Genomic DNA, 21,962 nt, shown 5'->3' on the forward strand with positions numbered 1-21,962 from the left:
AAAGCAAACTCCTTTTAGTCTAAACACTATTCATAATTGGTAGAATTTAAGTGATGCTTAAAAGGATACTGTTTATTCTGAAATAAGGTTTATTAGTGAAAGTTTGTAAAATAAGACCCTGTACTTTCATGTATAGGCATATCTTAGAGATATTGTGAAGTTTGGTTCTAGAATACCACAATAAAGTGAATATTTTTGGTTTTCCAGTGCTTATTAAAATTATGTTTATACTATAATCTGTTAAGTGTGGAATAGCATCTTTAAAAACAATGCATGGCCGGACTTGATGGCTCAGCCTGTAATCCCAGCACTTTGGAAGGCCGAGGCGAGTGGATTGCCTGAGCCCTGTGGGTTCGAGACCCACCCGGGCAACTTGGTGAGACCTCGTCTCTACAATAAATCAAAAACTAGCCGGGCGTGGTAACACGCGCCTGTAGTTCTGGCTACTTGGAAGGCTGAAGCGGAAGGATTGCCAGAGCCCAGCAGGTTGAGGCTGCGGTGGCTGGGAGTGTGCCACTGTACTCCAGTCTGGGAGACAGAGTGAGACTCCAACTCAAAAAAAAAAAAAATGTACATACCTTAATTTTAAAAACACTTTATTGCTAAAAAATGGTAACAATCATCTGAGTCTTTAGCAAGTTGTAGTCTTTTGCTGGTGGAGGGTCTTGTCTTGATGCTGATGGCTGCTTGAATGATCAGGGTGGTGGTTGCTGAAATTTGGGATGACTGTGGCAATTTCTTTCTTTCTTTTTTTTTCTTTTTTTTTTGAGTCAGAGTCTCACTGTGTCACCCAGGCTGGAGTGGAGTACAGTGGCACGCTCACAGCCACTACAGCCTCGACCTGCTGGGTTCAGGTGATCCTTCGGTCTCAGCCTTCCAACTAGCTGGAACCACAGGCAAGCACCACCACACCCTGCTAATTTTTTGATTTATTGTAGAAATGAGGTCTCACCAAGTTGCCCGGGTTGGTCTTGAACCCCTGGGCTCAGGCAATCCTTCCGCCTCAGTCTCCCAAAGTGCTGAGATTACACCATACCTGGCTACTGTGGCAGTTTCTTAAAACAGTGAAGGCTGGGCACAGTGGCTTACACCTGTAATCCCATCACTTTGGGAGGCCAAGGTGAGAGGATTGCTTGAGCCTAGTAGTTCGAGACCAGCCTAAGCAACACAGCAAGTCTTTGTCTCTACCAAAAAAATAGAAAAATTAGCCAAGTGTGGTGACACATGGCTATATTCCCAGCTACCGGGAGATGTGAGGCAGAAGTATCACTTGAGCCCAGGAATTTGAGGCTGCAGTTAGCCATGATTGTGCCACTCACTCCAGCCTCAGCTGAGTGAAACCGCTTCTCAAAAAAAAGAAAGAAAGAAAAAGAAAAAGTTTGCTGCATTGATTGACTTTCTTTCACAAGATATTTCTTTGTAGCATGTAATGCTTTTTGCTAGCATTGTACTCGCAGCAGAGCTTCTTTCTAAATTGGAATCAGTCCTCTCAAACCCTGGCACTGTTCTGTCAACTAAGTTTCTGTAACATTACTCTAAATCCTTTGTGGTCATTTTAACAATGCTTATGTAATCTTCTTCAGAAGTAGATTCCATCTCAAGAAACCACTTTCTTTGCTCATCCATGAGAAGAAACTCTTTTATTACAGCAATTCAGTCACATCTTCAGGCTACACTGCTATTTCTAGTTTGCGCGCTGTTTCCATCACATCTGTAGTTACTTGCTCTGCTGAAGTTTTAATCCCCTGAAAGTCATTCATGTGGGTTGAAATCAACTTCTTCCAAACTCCTGTTAATGTTGATATTTTGACTACTTCCTCCCATGAATCATGAATGTTCTTTTTTTTTTGTTTTTTTTGAGTTGGAGTCTCACTCTGTTGCCCAGGCTGGAGTGCAGTGGCACACTCATGGCCACCGCAGCCTTGACCTGCTGGGTTCGGGTGATCCTTCTGCTTCACCTGTAGCTGGAACTACAGGTGTACACCATCACACCCGGCTAATTTTTCTTGATTTATTGTAGAGACGAGATCTTACCAAGTTGCCCAGGCTGGTCTTGAACCCCTGGGCTCAGGCAATCCTCTCACCTCTGCCTCCCAAAGTGCTGGGATTACAGGCTTGAGCTACCACGCCCAGGCTACCTCTCTCATTCTTTATAGAATTGAAGAGAATTAGGGTCTTGCTCTAGATTAGGTTTGGTTTTAAGGGAACACTGTGATTGATTTGATTCTTTTTTTTTTTTTTAAGTCAGAGTCTCACTCCATTGCCTAGGCTGGAGTGCAGTGGCACGCTCACGGCCAGCCCAGCATCGACCTGCTGGGCTCAGGCAATCCTTTCACCTCAGCATTCCAAGTAGTCAGAACTACAGGTGCACACTACTAACACCCAGCTAACTTTTTCATTTATTGTAGAAATGTGGTCTTGCCAAGTTGCCCAGGCTGGTCTCAAACAATTGGGCTCAGACAATCCTCTCACCTTGGCCTCCCAAAGTACTGGGATTACAGGCTTGAACCACCGTGTTTGGCTCCTCTCTTTTTTTTTTAAGTTTGATAATTTATCCAGACCACTAAACTCTTTCTGTTTCTGTTTGTCTTTCTTATCATTTTTGTGTTTACTGGAGTAGTACTTCACATTTCCTTCAAGAACTTTTCCTTTACATTCACAACTGGCTATTTGGCTCAAGAGGCTTAGCTTTTGACCTGTCTTTCAGCATGCCTTCTTCACTAAGCTAAATGAATTCTAACTTTTGATTTAAAGTGAGAGATGTGCCACTCTTCTTTTACTTGAACACTTATAGGCAATTGTAGGGTTATTAATTGGCCTAATTTCAGTATTGCTGTGTCTCAAGGAATAGGGAGTTTGGTGAAAAGGAGAGTGATGGGAGGACATAGTACACACACAACATTTATTAAATTCACTGCCTTATGTGGGTGCAGTTCATGGTGCCCTAAAACAATTAGAATAGTAACATAATGGATATGTTAATGAAAAAATTTGAAATATTGTGAGAATTACCAAAATGTGACACACTGAATTGAGCACATGCTGTTATAAAAATGGTGTCATGCCAGGCTCGGTGGCTCAGCCTGTAATCCTGCGCCTTGGGAGGCTGAGGTGAGTGAATTGCCTGAGCCCGCAGGTTCAAGGCCCCCCCCCAGGCAACTTGGTGAGACCTCATCTCTACAATAAACCAAAAAATTAGCTGGGTGTGGTAGCGCGTACCTGTAGTTGCAGCTACTTGGAAGGCTGAGGCGGAAGGATCGCCGGAGCCCAGCAGGTCAAGGCTGCGGTGGCCGGGAGCGGCCACTGCACTCCAGTCTGGGCGACAGAGTGAGACTCCAGCTCAAAAAAATAAATAAATAAAAATAAAAATGGTGTCAATAGACTTGCTTGATGTAGGTTTCAATTTGTAAAAGATACAATATCTGTAAAGCACAATAAAACAGGATATGCCTGTAATATGTAAACTGGATTATTTTAAGTTGTTCTAAACTGTGTTCCCTTTTATCTTACTGTGTTTATGTAGGAGCTTGTAATAGCCCATATGTAAATGTGCCATAAAGATGAAGGAAACCTTAAATATTACCTTTTAATTTTTAATTAGCCTCTTGGTATAGAATTTCACATCTGGAATGGAATTAGACTAGATGCTTTTCTTTTCTGTTTGTAGATTCATATTTTACTAAATTGTTGATTTTCTTTGTACAGATCAGTGAAAAGCATGATGTGGTGTTTTTGATAACGAAGTATGGTTATATTCACCTCTATGATCTTGAGACTGGTACCTGCATCTACATGAATAGAATCAGTGGAGAAACAATCTTTGTTACGGCACCTCATGAAGCCACAGCTGGAATAATTGGAGTAAACAGAAAGGGACAAGTAAGGAAACATTGAAACTTGAGTTAAGCAATAAAAAAAATATCCTGATGAATTGAAAACAATCCTGTACATTAAGAGAGAAATTACCCCAAAGTATAATAAAATAAAAAACAAAATTGCACATTACTGTTAGCTTTTTTCCAGAAAGTAAGTGATAACTTTGAATATTAGAAAATAATACAAGCCGGACTCGGTGGCTCAGCCTGTAATCCCACGCCTTTGGGAGGCTGAGGTGAGTGGATTGCTTGAGCCTGCGGGTTCGAGACCCACCTGGGAAGTGAGACCTCATCTCTGCAATAAATCAAAAAATTAACCGGGCGTGGTAGCGCGTGCCTGTAGTTCCAGCTACTCGGAAGGCTGAGGCGAAAGGATCTCCGGATCCTAGCAGGTTGAGGCTGCGGTGGCCGGGAGCGGCCACTGCACTCCAATCTGGGCGACAGAGTGAGAATCCAACTCAGAAAAAAAAAATAACAATAATACATCCTTTAAAAATATAGACATATGAATTCGGAATCTCTTTAGTCCTGTTTCAGAGAAAAACACTATTTAACATATAACATATATGCATTATTGTCAAAGGAAGTAACCCTTCATGGAAAGAAACAAGTCACATTTGATGACTGTACTTTTTTAGGATTTTTTTTTCCTGTTGTTTCTAAGGCAGAAAGCTGATCAACTATTGTTGATCAAATTCTACCTACATCCCTTTTCCTAGTTCCTTAATCAAGCATTACTCAATATTTCATGTTATAGGGTGATATGTTACAGTACCTCTTGTGAGGTGCCTGGAAAGTTATCCAGTTGATTAGGAAAAATAGTAGTTGTTCTGAATTTGCCACATTTGAAAAACCTCTTCACACCACCTAGCAAGTGATTTTTTTCTGTATTTTCTTAGTATTTTAAAGTAATTGAAAATATTTTACTAGGAAGTATCTTAATCTTCTGAAAAATGTCTCTGATTTTAAAAACTTAATACTGTTACTGGTTTTGCCTTTTACTGTTTTCCCTCTAAATTAGTATTTTTCCCAGATAATAAGCAAGGAAGTGGATAGGTGTTTATTTGTTGTTTTTTTTTAATCTCTCTACTGAGTTAATTTTTGACAAATGTTGTTATAACTAAAGAGAGAGTTCCTCTGTGGAAGGAGTCTTTCCCTGACTATCCTTCCCCTACCTTCAGACCTGGCTAAGTGCTTCCACGTTATGCCCCATAACCTCTGTACCATCCTTAGAATATTTATCATGCTGAATTAAAATTGCTTGCTTAACTCTCACAATCACTGGCTTCAATGGAAAAGGGAATTGTCTTTGGTTAATTGCATTTCTAGTACCAGTTAGTGTCTGACACTAAAGCAGTTTTGAAAATCCATCGCAACCGGGCTCGGTGGCTCAGCCTGTAATCCCCCGCCTTTGGGAGGCTGAGGTGAGTGGATTGCCTGAGCCTGTGGGTTCGAGACCCGCCTGGGCAACTTGGCGAGACCTCATCTCTACAATAAATAAAAAATGAGCCGGGCATGGTAGCGCACGCTTGTAGTTCCAGCTACTTGGAAGGCTGAGGCGGAAGGATCGCTGGAGCCCAGCAGGTCGAGGCTGCGGTGGCCGGGAGCGGCCAGTGCACTCCAGTCTGGGCGACAGAGTGAGACTCCAACTCAAAAAAAAAAAAAAAAAAATCCATCGCATATATCTCTCTTGGAAAAATCAAGAATTAAGTGGCCCTTTGGTGAACTAAGTAAGTGATAATTTAATAATCTTGAAGTTGTGAGGCCAGGGACCTTTTTATTTCTGATGTTGTGCTAGTGTTTTGCTTAAACTAGCTGGGCACAGTGGCTCATGATTGTAATCCTAGCACTTTGGGAGGCAGAGGCAAGAGGATTGCCTGAGCCCAGGGGTTTAAGACCAGCCTGGGCAACTTGGCAAGACCTTGACAGGCATGGTCGTACATGCCTGTGGTTCCAGCTACTTAGAAGGCTGAGGTAGATGGATCACCTGAGCCCAGCAGGTCGAGGCTGTGGTGGCTGTAAGGGTGGCACTGCACTCCAGCCTGGGTGGAGAGAGAGGCTCCAACTAAAAAAAAAAAAAGTTTATCTTGAATGATTTCGTGATACACTTTTGGCTTTTATAACTCTGACATAACTTATTGTTACTTTTTCTTCCCCCTTCAAATTTTATGTGCCAGCTACTTTGAGTAAAGAGATGGATGTTTTCAGTAACCTTAGGCCTCAAGGCTTTCTTCTACTCTTTTACATAAGTCCAACTACTGGCTAGGCATATACTCTGAAGGAATATGTGGCTTCTGTTAGTTGAAAAAGCAAAAACAATTAAGATGACATTATAGCCAGTATCTGACTTGAATTCTGAATTTGGTAGAATGAGTACTTTAGAAGACACTGGAACCTTTTCTGTTCCCTGTGGATCTTATTAAGTATTGGTTGCTAGAAATCTGCTAGAACAGTCTTTAAAGTATGCTAATGAGCCGGGCTCCGTGGCTCAGCCTGTAATCCCGCGCCTTTGAGAGGCTGAGGTGAGTGGATTGCCTGAGCCCGCGGGTTCGAGACCCACCTGGGCAGTGAGACCTCATCTCTACAATAAATCAAAAAATCAGCCGGGCGTGGTAGCACACGCCTGTAATTCCTGCTACTTGGAAGGCTGAGGCGGAAGGATCGCTGGAGCCCAGCAGGTCGAGGCTGCGGTGGCCGGGAGCGGCCACTGCACTCCAGTCTGGGCGACAGAGTGAGACTCCAACTCGATTAAAAAAAAAAAAAAAAAAGTATGCTAATGATGAAACTGTAGATTTGGTGTTGGGGAAGATTAAGGCAGCCATCAGTAGGAAGGTTCAGAAAGTGTAGTTGGAACTGGATTTATTCATCTTTCCTTTTCACAGGAGGTAAGAATTAGGGGTGGGGCTCAGGAATGTAAATGACTATATGTATGTTTTAATATGGAGTAGAATAACACATTGCAAATACAGGATGACCTAAGCTTTGGGGATGGAGATCTGACATATAGAAATAAAGTCTTAGAAGGGTTGAAATTAATTCATTTTCTTCCAAAGGAATAGTAGAAAAGGCAGGGGAGACTATTATCGGTCTGTTCACTGAATTCTCAATTATTTTTCAATTCTTGTTAATCTTGGGACAGAAATTTCCCATTTTCATTTATTCAACAAGTGTTAGTATGTACTTTATGCTTCACAATGCTTGTTGCTAGTAATACATGTGGAATAGTGATTGAGAAGCAGTATGTAATTATAATAGATTGAGAAGTGCTATTAGGAGTAATGCAAGCAGTCTGTAAGCTAGGATGTATAACCAGTTCTGCATTGGAGAGGGGGATGAATGGGCAAAGAAGCGCTCTCTGGAATTTTTTTTTTTTATTGGAAAATATAGTTTATTTAGAAATTAGAGAGAAAAGGAGAGGAGGTTCACTTCCTCAAAGTAGGGAAGGGAACCAAAGCAAGAAAAACACTGTGACCATAGCTCAAAAAGCCACATAGCCAGACCAGAATTTAGTAAAGCAATAGCTTCTCTAGAACATTTGATGGTAGTTCAGCTTTTGGGGATAAGCAGGGCAGCATTCTGTGGCATCGAGTTTTAAGGAGGTTTGAGGATGGATAATTGTTTTCCAAAAGCAGTTAGAAATTGGTCTTTCCTTATGTTGTGTTTATTAAGCACCTATTGTGTACCTCAAATTATGTTAAGTGCTGGAGAATTTAGTGGTCCTTCCCTCTCATTGAATATATAATCTGGCTTCTAGGAATGAAAATGCAATTAAAGAAAATTACTGAAAATTTATTGTAAAAATATTCTAAAATTAAAAGGGAGTATACCTTAAACTTCTTCCAAGTGATCCCTAGATTTCATAGCTTCTTCATTGTCATTTTCTTTAGGTTGTCAAGTTTGGACTACCCAAGAATTTTAAAACTGGAATTGTCTTACAGAGCTCAATTAAATGGGAACCTTAGTCTTTGATATTGCTTATATTAAGAATGAATGAATGGTATCAAAGTTAGTTTGGACAATATAAAGTAATAAATTATTTATATTACAGAATGGCCATATTTCAGGAACCCCCAAAGGGCTTAGCATCCTGTGATACTTGTTTTTAAATCTCTTTAATCTTCTCCTTGTCTTTTCTTTCTTTCATTATTATTTTTTTACGACAGCAAGAAAGCAGTTGTCACAATTTTATTACCTTTGTGACTCAGTAGTAATCTGCTAAGCAGATTTAGTATCATTTATATCCAAATGAACACATTGCAGCTATTCTTTAATCTTTAAACTGCAGGTCCTGTCAGTGTGTGTGGAAGAAGAAAACATAATTCCCTACATCACGAATGTCCTACAAAATCCTGATTTGGCTCTAAGAATGGCTGTACGTAACAACCTAGCTGGTGCTGAAGAACTCTTTGCCCGGAAGTTTAATGCCCTTTTTGCCCAGGGAAATTACTCAGAGGCAGCAAAGGTGGCTGCTAATGCACCAAAGGTAAAGAGTCATGAAAATAAAGCTACCATGATTGGATTAATGTTAAGATTCTCTGTTTCTAATATTGTTAGAAAAGGAACCAGGTTTCTTTAGGGAAATTATTAAGTTACATTTTCCTTTAGTAGTCTATGATAGTTACTTGTCAGTACTTCTAGATTTCATTACCTTTTTAAAACTCAGAATGTTAGAAAGATATGTAGGTCTAGCAAGCTTTTATTTACATAGATGCAATAATGTTTATTTACTTAGGTATAATATCGTTTGACATCATAAATGATAGTTACTGGTTTTATTTCCAGTAGTTGAACATTAAACAGATCCTGTACAGTTTATGGTATATAGAAGTGTCAGAAAGTAGGCGGAATGTATTTCTATGACTTCTGATGTTGGTTTATGGTAGATTGAATTAACAGCTTACATTCCTGACCAGTCTTAATTATAAAATTTATATTTAATATAGTATGAACTTGGGGTAATTACTGGCTATATAACTACTTTATGATTATACTTATTCTCTTACACACTGACATTTTAATTAAGTTGATGTATTTTTAATTCTGAATAATCTTATAACATTGAACTGGAGCTATGGCAGACAATGACTGAATTTTCCTCTCTACAGGTGGTAAAGATTTGAAAAGGTATTAATAGGTGGACTCATGCCTTTAAGATTGTCCTAAGAGACCCATTGGGTTTTTATTATTGGTGTGATGTTTGGGTCAACTTTGAGGAGTCTAACATTTCTCCTTCTTAAAGGGAATTCTTCGTACTCCAGACACCATCCGTCGGTTCCAGAGTGTCCCAGCCCAGCCAGGTCAAACTTCTCCTCTACTTCAGTACTTTGGAATCCTTTTGGACCAGGGTCAGCTGAACAAATATGAATCCTTAGAGCTATGTAGACCTGTACTTCAGCAAGGGCGGAAACAGCTTTTGGAGAAATGGTTAAAAGAAGATAAGGTATGTTAAATTGTGTTGATGTAATCTTGCTTTGATTGCATTAGTGAATTGCTGTCCTTTTGCTTTTGGAAAGCTAAGTGTGAGATGCTTACCTCAGTATGTAGTCTTATTTGTCAGTATGTGTGACACTCATTTGAACATAGGAATATTCTCTTATCTACCATATTCTAAACTTGGGATGCATAGTAGTGTCAGCTGTACAAGTATGTTTTCTTTCATAGTATCATCAAACTTTTGGTATTTGCTGCTGGTAAGCATGTTTGGATGTGCAAGCAAAATGTTATATAAAATGCGGGATCATAGATAGGTTAAGAAGATAGCAGAGCTATCTAATTAGCAGTGAAATGCTGTTTCCCAAAATGATTTCACAGAATGTTAATTGTTGTTACATCAAAAAATATTTAACTTGATTTCTTAAAATGTATTTAAATATAAACCTCTTAAAAATGTCAACTCCCTGGGTGTAGTTGTGTGTGCCTGTAGTCCAGAATATTGGGAGACTGAGGTGGGAGGATTGCTTGAGTCTAGAACTTCTGGGCTGTTGTACTCTATGCCAGTTGAGTGTCTACACTAAGTTTGACATCAAAATGGTGACCTCCTGGGAGCAGGGGACCACCAGGCTGCCTAAGGAGGGGTGAACTGGCCCAGGTCAGAAGCAGAGCAGGTCAGAACTCCTGTGCTGATCAGTAGTGGGATCGTACCTGTGAATAACCACTGCACTACAGCCAGGACAACATAGCAAGACCTCATCTCTAATAAAAATAATACTAGTAAATATTAAAAAAATATTAACTAGCTTTCTATACTGTAGGACCTCTGTGTCTTTTATATTCATTCAGTACTTAAGTTTTTCTTTATACAAGGCATGTGATGGTACTATGGTACTATGTTTTCTAGAGCACATTATTCCTTATGTGGAATAGTGACTGAGACATAGATAAACAAAAAGACGTTGTTTATTTGTAAGGCAACAAACAAGTTTAAGCTGTTCATTCGTGCTGGTGTTCTTTGCATACAATTATAAAGAAGCCTTTCTCCACAAAGCTGTAATATTGAGTTGCCATGTCTTATGCCATTGTCAAGAACTGAGGTGGTACTGTTTAAAGCACTCTAAATAGTGAATAACATTTAATCTTATACTTTGCAATGTTAGTGTATGTTGGTATTATTTTTATATTGCTAAGTCCATGTTTCTTGACCCAACTTCTGGCCATCTTATAAGATACTAGAGGTTAGTACTAATAGTTGGGATGCTTGGACAGGAGTTTTTGCTGAAGAATAGTTACTAGCCATACTACCAAGTATTTGAGGTCTGTCCTAATTATTTAAGATAGGGAGGATGGAAACTGCCAAGGTAATTGAGTTGACCCATATAACAGGGTGATTCTTTTTTGTGAAAAGTCGTATAGGACCCTTTGTGGTCAAAGAGACACTGGTCAGCTCTTCATTAGTTAGCATGTTCAGTTAAGATATGTCGATTCTGATAAAACTTTTTACTTTCAGCACTGAATATCAGTTATAAGAGCTAGTCTCTGAGGTAACTGTTAAAAGTAGAAAATCAACTCTAGTATATAAAACAGAACACTTAGGAAGCTGATCTTCAGATTGGGCAGCTGACAAAGTAAGGCAGGTTGAATAATACAGAGGCAGGTATCTACTTGTGTAGCACCTAAAAATTCTGAGGGTCTGATTTCTGAATATTCTTAGTATTCTTAGTAGTTAGAAGTATAAGATTCTGCCTTAAATAAAATACTTTAATTCCTAACAAGATAGTTGGTAGTATCTATAAGAATGACGTTTTGGTGGATTTTTTATCTGTGTTAAGTAGGATGTGTGGAGAATTCTACTTAGACATTGTGAATACAAGATCAAGAGTCTTTACCAACTAAAGTGTCTGTTATACTAGTTATTATTTACAGAGGAAGTAGTATCAATTGCTCATTTATAAAACAGTTCATGGATGAGTAAACAATCTCTTTTTTCTTTGGACAGCTGGAGTGTTCCGAAGAACTGGGTGATCTTGTAAAATCTGTGGACCCTACATTGGCACTTAGTGTGTACCTAAGGGCTAATGTTCCAAATAAAGTCATTCAGTGCTTTGCAGAAACTGGTCAAGTCCAGAAGATTGTTTTATATGCTAAAAAAGTGAGTTCACTGAAACAAATTCTCAGCATAAAATTCACGAAACATTGCAAGATAATTTAGCCTATATTAGCTTTCAGTTACTTTAATAGTGAATTTCTTTAAATTTTTATTTAATTGGAAAAGTATAAAATTTCTCTTAGCTCTCATATATGAATTCACACTTAATAGCCAGACTCGGTGGCTCAGCCTGTAATCCCGCGCCTTGGGAGGTTGAGGTGAGTGGATTGCCTGAGACCATGGGTTTGAGACCCGCCTGGGCAACTTGGTGAGACCTCATCTCTACAATAAATCAAAAAATTAGCTGGGTGTGGTAGCGCATGCTTGTAGTTCCAGTTACTTGGAAGGCTGAGGCGGAAGGATCGCTGGAGCCCAGCGACTCGAGGCTGCGGTGGCCAGGAGCGGCCAATGAACTCCAGTCTGGGTGACAGAGTGAGACTCCAGCTCAAAATAAAATAAAATAAAATAGCAGGGGCATGTTTAACATGTTAGAACAAAGATTCAAAATGCTCATTCATTGCAAATGGATAAGCCAGTTAAAAAAATGTGTAGCTATTTGTTCAAATATGTTTTCACCAAGTCCTGATATAAACCAAGGTCTAATTAAACATCTTAAATTGACAATAAATTTGTGCTTTCACCAGTAATTTTATATTAGCAGGATCTTATGGTAGAAAAAGTATTTAATGCTATAAAAATGAAACTTTGCAGCAGAATTTAAGTCTTTGTTCATTTTTAGGTTGGATACACTCCAGACTGGATATTTCTCCTGAGAAATGTAATGCGTATCAGTCCAGATCAGGGACAGCAGTTTGCTCAAATGTTAGTTCAGGATGAAGAGCCTCTTGCTGATATCACACAGGTAATGGCATTAAAATTCTGTAAGAAGTCGATTGAAATGGAGAGTGGGTGATTTGACTTTAAACTTTGGAGAAGAGTGGGTTAAACTTTCCATTTATAAAAATTAGAGCTATGTCTGTTGACATAGATAAACCTCAAATGTCTTGTAAAACAAGTTGCAGAAAAATGGACTAAATGATGCCACCTGTATACAGTTTTAAAACATGCAAAACAAACATCTTATGTAGAGATGTGTATTTAAAAAGATGAGAATGATAAGGCAATACATAGTGGCTGCCACTGGGTGAGGAGAGATATGCATATTAGAAGTGTGAGTCAGTTTTTCATATTGTTTATGCTTTTGTGTGTTTACAAAAATGTAGATAAGTCAGTTTGTATTCTGAAATTATATAGTATCTTAAAATATTTTTTAGTTTTTACAAGAACTAAAAGTAATTATGGAGAACAAAATTTTTTTCTTAAAGTGTGAAGTTATGTTGTCCAAATAATCTTCATATCTGGTCTTTGAATTTTTGACATGTAAAGAAAGAGTTTGTGCTTAATTTCATCTATATATTGTCAATAATATCTTAAAACAGTTTATTTCAAATCTTTTTTTGGTAGATTGTGGATGTCTTTATGGAATACAATCTAATTCAGCAATGTACTGCATTCTTGCTTGATGCTCTGAAGAACAATCGCCCATCTGAAGGTCCTTTACAGACACGTTTGCTTGAGATGAACCTTATGCATGCACCTCAAGTATGTGTTTTAATGCTTTTTAGGTTTGTTTTCAACATTATTTTAGTAATTATGCAGAGCTTTTCAGACTATTATTCAAAGCTACTGAGATGCCTACTTCTCATATAAGAAAATTTAGCTAACATTTCTTTGTATTTTATTTCCCTTCCTAATTTACTATAAATCTTAATAATGTAATAGGGATATCAAATTACTGATATAAGTGGGATGGTAAGATAAATTTATCCTGTTTGTGGTTTTACAGGTTGCAGATGCTATTCTAGGGAATCAGATGTTCACGCATTATGACCGGGCTCATATCGCTCAGCTGTGTGAAAAGGCTGGCCTACTGCAGCGTGCATTAGAGCACTTCACTGATTTATACGATATAAAACGTGCTGTTGTTCACACCCATCTTCTTAACCCAGAGGTATTTGGGTTTTTTGCCTAACAGATGGTGTTAGTTGTGAATAATTGGTATACTGAAAACGTGTTTGTGGTTCTAAAGATTAGTAATTTTATACCACCATGAGGTTCAACTTTCTTTCTTTCGTTATTTATTTATTTATTTATTTATTTATTTATTTATTTATTTATTTATTTATTTATGTCTTGTAGTGGTTAGTGAATTACTTTGGGTCCTTATCCGTAGAAGACTCCCTAGAGTGTCTCAGAGCTATGCTCTCTGCCAATATTCGCCAGAATCTGCAGATTTGTGTTCAAGTGGCTTCTAAATATCATGAACAACTGTCAACTCAGTCTCTGACTGAACTTTTTGAATCTTTCAAGAGTTTTGAAGGTAATTTGGAGTTTGAGTTTTTAAAAATTACTTAAGTCAGCCAAGAAAATGTGTGCTTATTATCAGGGTATTGAAAATTTTGTCCTGCTTAAAAGCTTGATTTTCAAGGTTAAAATAGTGTCTTTGTCATAATTGTATAAGATGAAGATACAGGTTGTACATCTCTAATCTGAAATGTACCAGAATTCAAAATTTTTTGAGCACTGTCTTGATGTTCAAAGGAAATGCTCACTGGAGCATTTCAGAATTTGAATTTTCGGATTACGGGTGCTCATCTGCTAAGTATAATGCAAATTTTTCAAAGTCAAAAATCTGAAACACTTCTGGTCCCAAGCATTTTGGATAAGGGATACTCAACCTGTACTGATGATCAGGTATAATAATATCTCATGCTAATTATGTGTCTGGCTCTTTTAATGGTAAATTATTCTAGACAAGGACATTTTGTGATTCTTCACTGTTTATCAGGATTTCTCCACCTTGGTACTATAGACATTTGGGGGATAAATAATTGTTGTGGAGGGGGTAGGTTTCCTATGCATGTAAAATATTTAGCAGCATTCCTGGCTTCTACCCACTAGATGCCAGTAGCATCGGCTCCACCAGTCATGACAACCAAAATGTCTCCTGACGTTACCAGATGTCATCTATGAGGAAAATCTCTCCTAGTTCAGAGCTACTGCTGTCCAGGGTACTAATGTAATCACTGTTGGGTGGCTCTTATGTTCATTAGCTAAGTTCTGGTCCCCAATTATCTTTATCCCCTCTTGGTAGTCTAGTGCTCTATACAGAAAGGATAAGAGGCTCTACCAGTTTTCTTAATTTTTTCAGTTTTAAAATGTTAACTATATAACTATACTTCCACTGTTTAGCACAGTAGCCAATAATCATATGTAGTAGCTATTAAATTTAAAGTAATTAAATTAAGTAAAATGTAATACTTAGTTCCTCAGTCACACTAGCCACATTTCAAGTACTCAGTGGCCACAAGTGGTTAATGTCTATCATGTTGGAGAGTGAAGATGAAGAACATTTTCATAATATTTCTACTGGGGCTGGGTGCAGTGGCTCATGCCTTTAATCCCAGCACTTTGGGAGGCCAAGGTGAGAGAATTGCCTGAGCTCACAGGTTCGAGACCAGCCTGGGCAATTTGGTGAAACCTCATCTCTACAATAAGTAAATTAATTAATTAAAAAGAGAACAGTGCTATTGGACAGCACTATATTAAATTCTTTCCTGTTTCCTATTAATTGCGTATTGAAAAACACCTGGTATTAGGGATTTTTAAATTTCTTATATGGAGCATGGTGACTGGCATCTAAAATCTTGACACTTTGGGAGGCTGAGGCAGAAGGGTCACTTGAGACCTGGGGTGCAAGACCAGCCTGGGCAGCATAGGTGTGACCCTGTCTCTACAAAAAGTAAAAAAGTAGCCAGGTATGGTGGTGTATGCCTATAGTCCCAGCTATTTGGGAGGCTGAGGCAGGAGGATTACTTGAGCCCAAGAGATTGAGGCTTCAGCAAGCCATTGCACCACTGTAATCCAGTCTGAACAAGAGTGCAAGACCCTGTCTCAAAAAAATAAATAGGTAAAATGAAATTTCTCATGTGGAATATGGTATGATTATTAGTTTTTGTATGGAGTAGCTGTGCCTAACTATATGTAAACTATTAGAAAACATAGGTTGATACCACTTGATTGAGTTTATGGTTAACAAAAACAACACAAACCAAAAACATTGGGTTGAATTTTTCGTTCTTTGAGATTAAAGTGCAAATTCATTTTATTGAACTGTTTAATGGTGTAATTAATATTCTTACTGAGCTTTTTAAACAACTAATTTATATATGGGGTTACTTAGTATAGCAATGTTTTCTGATTACTTAAATGTTTTTAGTTCTGTTATTCTCAGACATGCACCTATGCTTAGCTCCAATTACTTGTTTCTTTTAGGTCTTTTTTATTTTCTGGGATCCATTGTTAACTTCAGTCAGGACCCAGATGTGCACTTTAAATATATTCAGGCAGCTTGCAAGACTGGGCAGATCAAAGAAGTAGAAAGAATCTGCAGAGAAAGCAACTGCTATGATCCTGAGCGAGTCAAGAATTTTCTCAAGGTAAGTAGTTTTGAGTAATGTGCTTTCTGGTTGGGTTGAAGATCAGCAGAATTTGGAGATTTGGTCATAGTTTTAAAATATGTGTTTTCCCTAAATGTTCGATTCTTGGCATTCTCAAATTGTGTGCTGGATTATTTCTTCCAAACTTAATACTCTGTGGTTTCCTTTGAAATAGGGAAGGAAATGGGTAAGTAATGACCATCTGTTTAAAAGAAGAAAAAAACAGCACTATTTCAAAGGAGATTCTTTTCTTTCGCTTTAATTTTGGGAGAAAAAATTGTGAAGAGTGGTTGTCTATACTCTGTCATTTGAGAATCTCACCTAAGCTTCTTTTGAATCTGAACATCAGCTTGCCCTCCTCATTTTGAGGTGCCGCTGCTGTAAGCAAAGGGATCTGTTGAGAGTATGTAGGCTTATCTCTATCATTAAATATGCCGGGCTCTAGAAACTAAAATATTAATCAGGTAAGATCAAACAAAAAAAGCATGAATTCAGTTTTAGAGAAGTAAGGACCACTGTGTTTGAGTGAAGAGTAATGGTTGAAAGATTCTGGACTCCAGAACATCCCTAAGGGCAATTAATTTCGTTTAATGTTTAACTTTACTTTAGCTTTATTCTCATTCCTACCAGTTACTTTGTGAGGGAAATAAGACTTTAACATTGACAGTGGTCTGTGACAGACTGGGAAAACATACAAACACTCATATTGCCAGTCTTCCACTGCCAAGTATATATATATATATATATATATATATATATATATATGAAATGATTCCAGAGACTTTATATAAAGTTCTGAAGTAGATTTTGGCTTCTGGAAGAATTTTAAATTAAGAGTTAAAATTAAAATGTTTATTCCATATTCAATATGAAAAATAGGTTTTTCCTACCCCATAATTGTCATCATTTGTAGATAATCTGTAGTTGCATTGGCAGATTATTCTTTTGAAGAATTTATTGCCTGGGCTATAGGTTAAATAGCCAAACCCCTACAGGTTTTAGTATAGTGAAGTAGTCAAAGTGCTGATTGCACTACATTTTACATTAAAAGATAAATTTTTCAACAACAAAAAGATAGCTTTATAATGTCTTCGCCATCGTTAATATTCTGGGTAACCTATTTAAACCAAAACTTTCTGGTGTCAAAAAAACAAAACAAAAAACACCTCCAAATGAGAAAGATTTGATACTCTATGCTTGACTAGTATATCTGTAACATTGGTTCACTTCCACCTTTTGTAAAAAAAATACTACCAGATTCTTGCATAGTTACTTTTTGTTTTTATTGAGCTCTCAGCTTTTATGCTTAAGCTGTAATTTCTGTAGCTTTGGATTTTAATATTTGAGTTTTTATATGTGAGGCAGAACTAAATTAACTTATCATTTGATTATGACATTCTTGAACTTCAAAAGAAAATCCTTTGAATACTAGGATGGTGCTGCCTCAGGTTTGCTTAACCCATGGGATCTAATTAGATAAGGACTCCCCCTCCACACTTGCCTAATACAGTACGGGAGTGGATGTGGATTATTGGTCAGACCTGTTTCAAATCCTGTTTACCCACTGTTTGTTCATTCAGTATATGTCTAGTTGTTACCTCAGGCAAGTTAAGTAATGTGCCTCAGCTTCAGTTTCTTCAACCATAACTGTGTTTATCAATTGCCTTGTATGCTGTAGATGTTTAGGTAGTAACCATTATAAGTAAGCTGTGTTAATGGGCCTTGGAAATAAGGCGGAGTCATTTTACAGGCACTAGCTGCCTAATTGACTGTTTTATATATAAATTCTGTGATCGTAAGAAAAATATTTCTCTGACTCTAATCTTAAATATTTTGTGTGCCAATTGTGTACTAGTTACCAGGAATATAGAAATTGGTAGAACATAACTTCTTTAAAGGGTAAATGGTCTTACTAGTTTCATTTGGCTTATGCCCTAAATTTATGTAACTGTAAACTAACTCTCTATAGAGAGTGTGGAGTTCTGCTCCTTGCTACTTTTGATCTTATTTTCTACCATTCTTTCTCTTCTGGCTTTGCTTCAACCACACTGGCCTGCTTGCTAGAATTCCCCTAATCCTCTCCTGCCCTATGACCTTTGCTTGTGCCCTAGACTACTTTTTTTCAGACTTGCATGGCTTTTTCCTTTAGCTTCTTCAGGTCTCTGATCAAATGTGAAAAGAAAGGATGTTTCAGGTTACCCTATCTAAAATAGAACCCATTCCTATCCCATTCTCACCATTCTCCCATCCCTAATTTTCTTTATGACACCACCATGAGACATTGTTTCTCCCACTGGAATGTATGTTCTTTGAGGGAACAGACTTTGTGTATTTCATTTACTGCTATATCTCCAGTGCCTAAAAACAGAGTCTGGTTCTTAAGTACTCAGAAATCTTTGTTAATTGAACAAATTCATGTCGAAGAAAACCTCTAACATGTTTGTATAATTTTAATGGGGTTTTTTTGGTCTTTTTTTGGTTTGAGTTGGAGTCTCACTCTGTTGCCCAGGCTAGAATGCAGTGGCACACTCACGGCCACCCCAGCGACGACCTGCTGGGCTCCGGTGATCCTTCTGCCTCAGCCTTCCAAGTAGCTGGAACTATAGGCACGCACTACCACCCCGGCTAATTTTTGATTTATTGTAGACCCGAGGTCTCGCCAGTTTGCCTGGGGTGGTCTCAAACCCATGGGCTCAGGCCATCCACTTGCCTCGGCCTCCCAAAGTGCTTAGATTACAGACTGAGCCACCAAGCCCAGCCACTTTCAGTTTTGGTATTAAAATCTCTAGCCATTATAATTGGAGGTTAATTAACCACTTAGTAAATAATTCAAAATATTAGTAGCATTAATAATACTCCCATTTATGAAATCATGTGCAAATTTAGGCGACCAAGATAATATCCTAGTTTTTGTCTACTTTTTCAATCCGAAATTTTCTTTTGGAATATACTTAGTATTCTACAGAAGTAGAATTCTTTGCCAAAGAAGTTTAAACACCCATGCATGAGAATAGAATAAGTAACTTAGATTACTTATAAATGGTAAAATGTATAATATTTTATATGTATATTAAACAGAGTAAGGAATCCATAATTTTTTTTAAATGCTCATTTAGTAGGAAAAACGTGACCTACTGACATTTTTATGTGAGTAGATGCATTCTTTCTAGAAATGACTATGGTACCTGTTAGTACAGAGTTTCCATGGTATTAAACAGGATTGGCTTTAGACTTTCCTTGATGTGAAAAATCTGCAGCTGGACTTCCACTTCAGATTTACAGCCATTTTTTAAAAAAATTAGGATTGCTGAATTAAAATTAAGATTTACCCTACACTTCATAGAGTAATCTTCATATTATTTATAATTGGGTGACTGATATGCCCTAGTGTCAGGAACCACTTCATTCTAACCTTGAAAATAATGTTTTTAGTGGCTGTCATTGGGGAAAGTGCTACCCTGCTTAGTTCTACTTCCTTAGTCTTAGAGGAATCATTTATTGAAGAATGTTTCACTGTGTATAAATGGATTCCTGATGGAAACTGTTGTTTTTTGTGCTGTACCTTATGTCTGTGGAATGTAACAGGACATGTATCAGGTAAATGCCCAGTACAGGTCTTACCTACCTGTCTATAACTTCGATGTCAGTCTATAAGTAGGATTGTAGTTTGGTATTTGTATTGGTAAAAGCAGTTGGCAATTTAAAGATGTCTTTTCTTTAAATGCTCTTTTTTTTTGGCCTTTTTTTTTTTACAGCAACATGTGGTGTATTTAATTCATGGCAGTCACCATCATGCTGCTCCATGTAGGCTTTGTTATATATAGTAGAGTGTTAGAGACTGGTTATATAGATGGAATTGGGGGGGGGTAGAAAGTAAATTACTGTTTGAAACAATTGTGATCCATTTATGCCATATTTTTGAAAATGTGACTGTAGTTATTAAGTCAGTTTCAAATTCAGTTGAAGTGTTAATGGTAATGAAAGTCCCAATGTGATGAATTTATAACCTGAGAGCCACTGGTGGCTCACAAATCTTAATTTGTTACTGTTTTTCTTGGCAAAAGGGTGTGTGTGGGAAGGGTCTTTTTGGTGTGTGAATCTAAGTATTGCTTAGTAAAAATTTACTGCAACTGGAATGTGCACACTCAACTATTAGGGCATTTCTTTCTTTAACAGAAGAGCCAAGTTTGTGTGAGCCTCTCCTAGTGTAGAACAGATTCTCATATTTTTTCATCAATTTTATACCTCATAAAAGAAGAACATTAAAGCTTATTTTTGTTTGTCCTTTTTTCAGGAAGCAAAACTAACAGATCAGCTACCACTTATCATTGTGTGTGATCGATTTGACTTCGTCCACGATTTGGTGCTCTATTTATATAGAAATAATCTTCAAAAGTATATAGAGATATATGTACAGAAGGTAAGTAATACATAGGTAATTTAGAGGGTTTTTTTAATTTGTTTGTTTTTGTTTTGAGTGGGAGTCTCACTCTGTTGCCCAGGCTGGAGTACAGTGGCACATTCATGGCTACTACAGCCTCAACCTGCTGGGCTCAGGCGATCCTTCTGCCTTAGCCTTCTTAAGTAGCTGGAACCACAGGCATGTGCCACTATGCCCAGCTACTTTTTTGATTTATTGTAGAGACGAGGTCTCACCAATTTGCTCAGGCTGGTCTCAAACCTTGGGCTCAGACAGTCTGCTATCTTCTGCCTTCCAAAGTGCTGAAATTACAGGCCTGAGCCACCGTGCCCGGCTAGAGGTATAATCTTAGCATAGATTTTATTTCTCATTCTGGAAATCTACATGCTCAATAAGAATGGTCTGCTATAGTAGCTTATAACATTTTTTTTACCAGTTGAATCCTTTCTTTGATTAAAATTTTACATGCGTGCTAATTGTGTAAAACATAAGAATGGAACTGCTATAGTTTAAAAAGTTAGGTAGCCTAGGACCCTACTAACTTGATAGGCCCTGAGATTCATGCAGAAGCCCTAAACTGTATCTTAAATACTGATATTAACTATTTTTCCCTCTCTACTAACTGTAGAAATAGGAAGGCAGTTTTGCTATAATGGGAGCCTTTTTATTAGACAGTCTTCCATAGACATTCTTTGGACTTCTTTGAACTTTTTGATCATTTGGACCAATGATTGGGTAACAAATTTAACCAAGACAATAGTGAAGAATATAGTGTAAGTACTTCCCATCCTTATTAGACCATGAAGTATTGTTTTTAGCTGGACTTCCTGCTAAATTCTTTCATCTAGTTGCAACTTCAGACTCTCAGTTTATTACTGAATTTAAAAAATGTGCTTAAAAGAGAGAAATGGTTTTTATTTTGAAAAAATTCCTCTTTGCTCTGCTTACTAACATAATGACATTCTACTTTTTTTTTTAAACCATAGGTGAATCCAAGTCGACTTCCTGTAGTTATTGGAGGATTACTTGATGTTGACTGTTCTGAAGATGTCATTAAAAACTTGATTCTTGTTGTAAGAGGTCAATTTTCTACTGATGAGCTTGTTGCAGAGGTTGAGAAAAGAAACAGGTGTAGTACCATGTTAACCTTTGTAACTGGAATAATAATAGTGTTTCTTATCCCAATAATGGGTAAAAATATAGGTAGGTATTTGGCTCAGAGCCTCAATAACACACGGAGAGTAATTTCTTAGAGAAACCTAATTTAGAGGTGATAAGCTAGCTGATGCCCTGGGGGGAAAATGTGTTTTCTGACATATTACAGGTGTCATTTAGAAAATCTGTTAATCAGCCGGGATCAGTGGCTCAGCCTGTAATCCCAGCGCTTTGGGAGGCCGAGGTGAGTGGATTGCCTGAGTCTGCGTGTTCGAGACCCGCCCGGGCAACTTGGCGAGACCTCATCTCTACAATAAATCAAAAATTAGCCAGGCATGGTAGTGCGCGCCTGTAGTTCCAGCTACTTGGAAGGCTGAGGCGGAAGAATCGCCGGAGCCCAGTAGGTCGAGGCTGCAGTGGCCAGGAGCGGC

General features: G+C 37.9%; 1 protein-coding gene across 3 annotated transcripts in view; it reads left to right on the forward strand.

The window, feature by feature from the left end:
* The window catches only part of CLTC (clathrin heavy chain), a 78,407-nt gene that overhangs the window by 38,056 nt on the left and 18,389 nt on the right, over positions 1-21,962 (forward strand). For all 3 annotated transcript variants that reach the window (XM_008070830.2, XM_008070832.2, XM_008070834.1), the window contains 11 exons: positions 3,706-3,879; positions 8,161-8,358; positions 9,115-9,315; positions 11,308-11,460; positions 12,197-12,319; positions 12,922-13,059; positions 13,304-13,468; positions 13,657-13,837; positions 15,793-15,956; positions 20,251-20,376; positions 21,363-21,505. In XM_008070830.2, the coding sequence (XP_008069021.1) occupies positions 3,706-3,879; positions 8,161-8,358; positions 9,115-9,315; positions 11,308-11,460; positions 12,197-12,319; positions 12,922-13,059; positions 13,304-13,468; positions 13,657-13,837; positions 15,793-15,956; positions 20,251-20,376; positions 21,363-21,505 (1,766 nt within the window). The remainder of the gene's footprint in view (positions 1-3,705; positions 3,880-8,160; positions 8,359-9,114; positions 9,316-11,307; positions 11,461-12,196; positions 12,320-12,921; positions 13,060-13,303; positions 13,469-13,656; positions 13,838-15,792; positions 15,957-20,250; positions 20,377-21,362; positions 21,506-21,962) is intronic.

The sequence above is a fragment of the Carlito syrichta genome, unplaced genomic scaffold, assembly GCF_000164805.1.
Source record: "Carlito syrichta isolate Samal-C Ts95f unplaced genomic scaffold, Tarsius_syrichta-2.0.1 Scaffold314028, whole genome shotgun sequence".
In the NCBI taxonomy this organism is placed as follows: domain Eukaryota; kingdom Metazoa; phylum Chordata; class Mammalia; order Primates; family Tarsiidae; genus Carlito; species Carlito syrichta.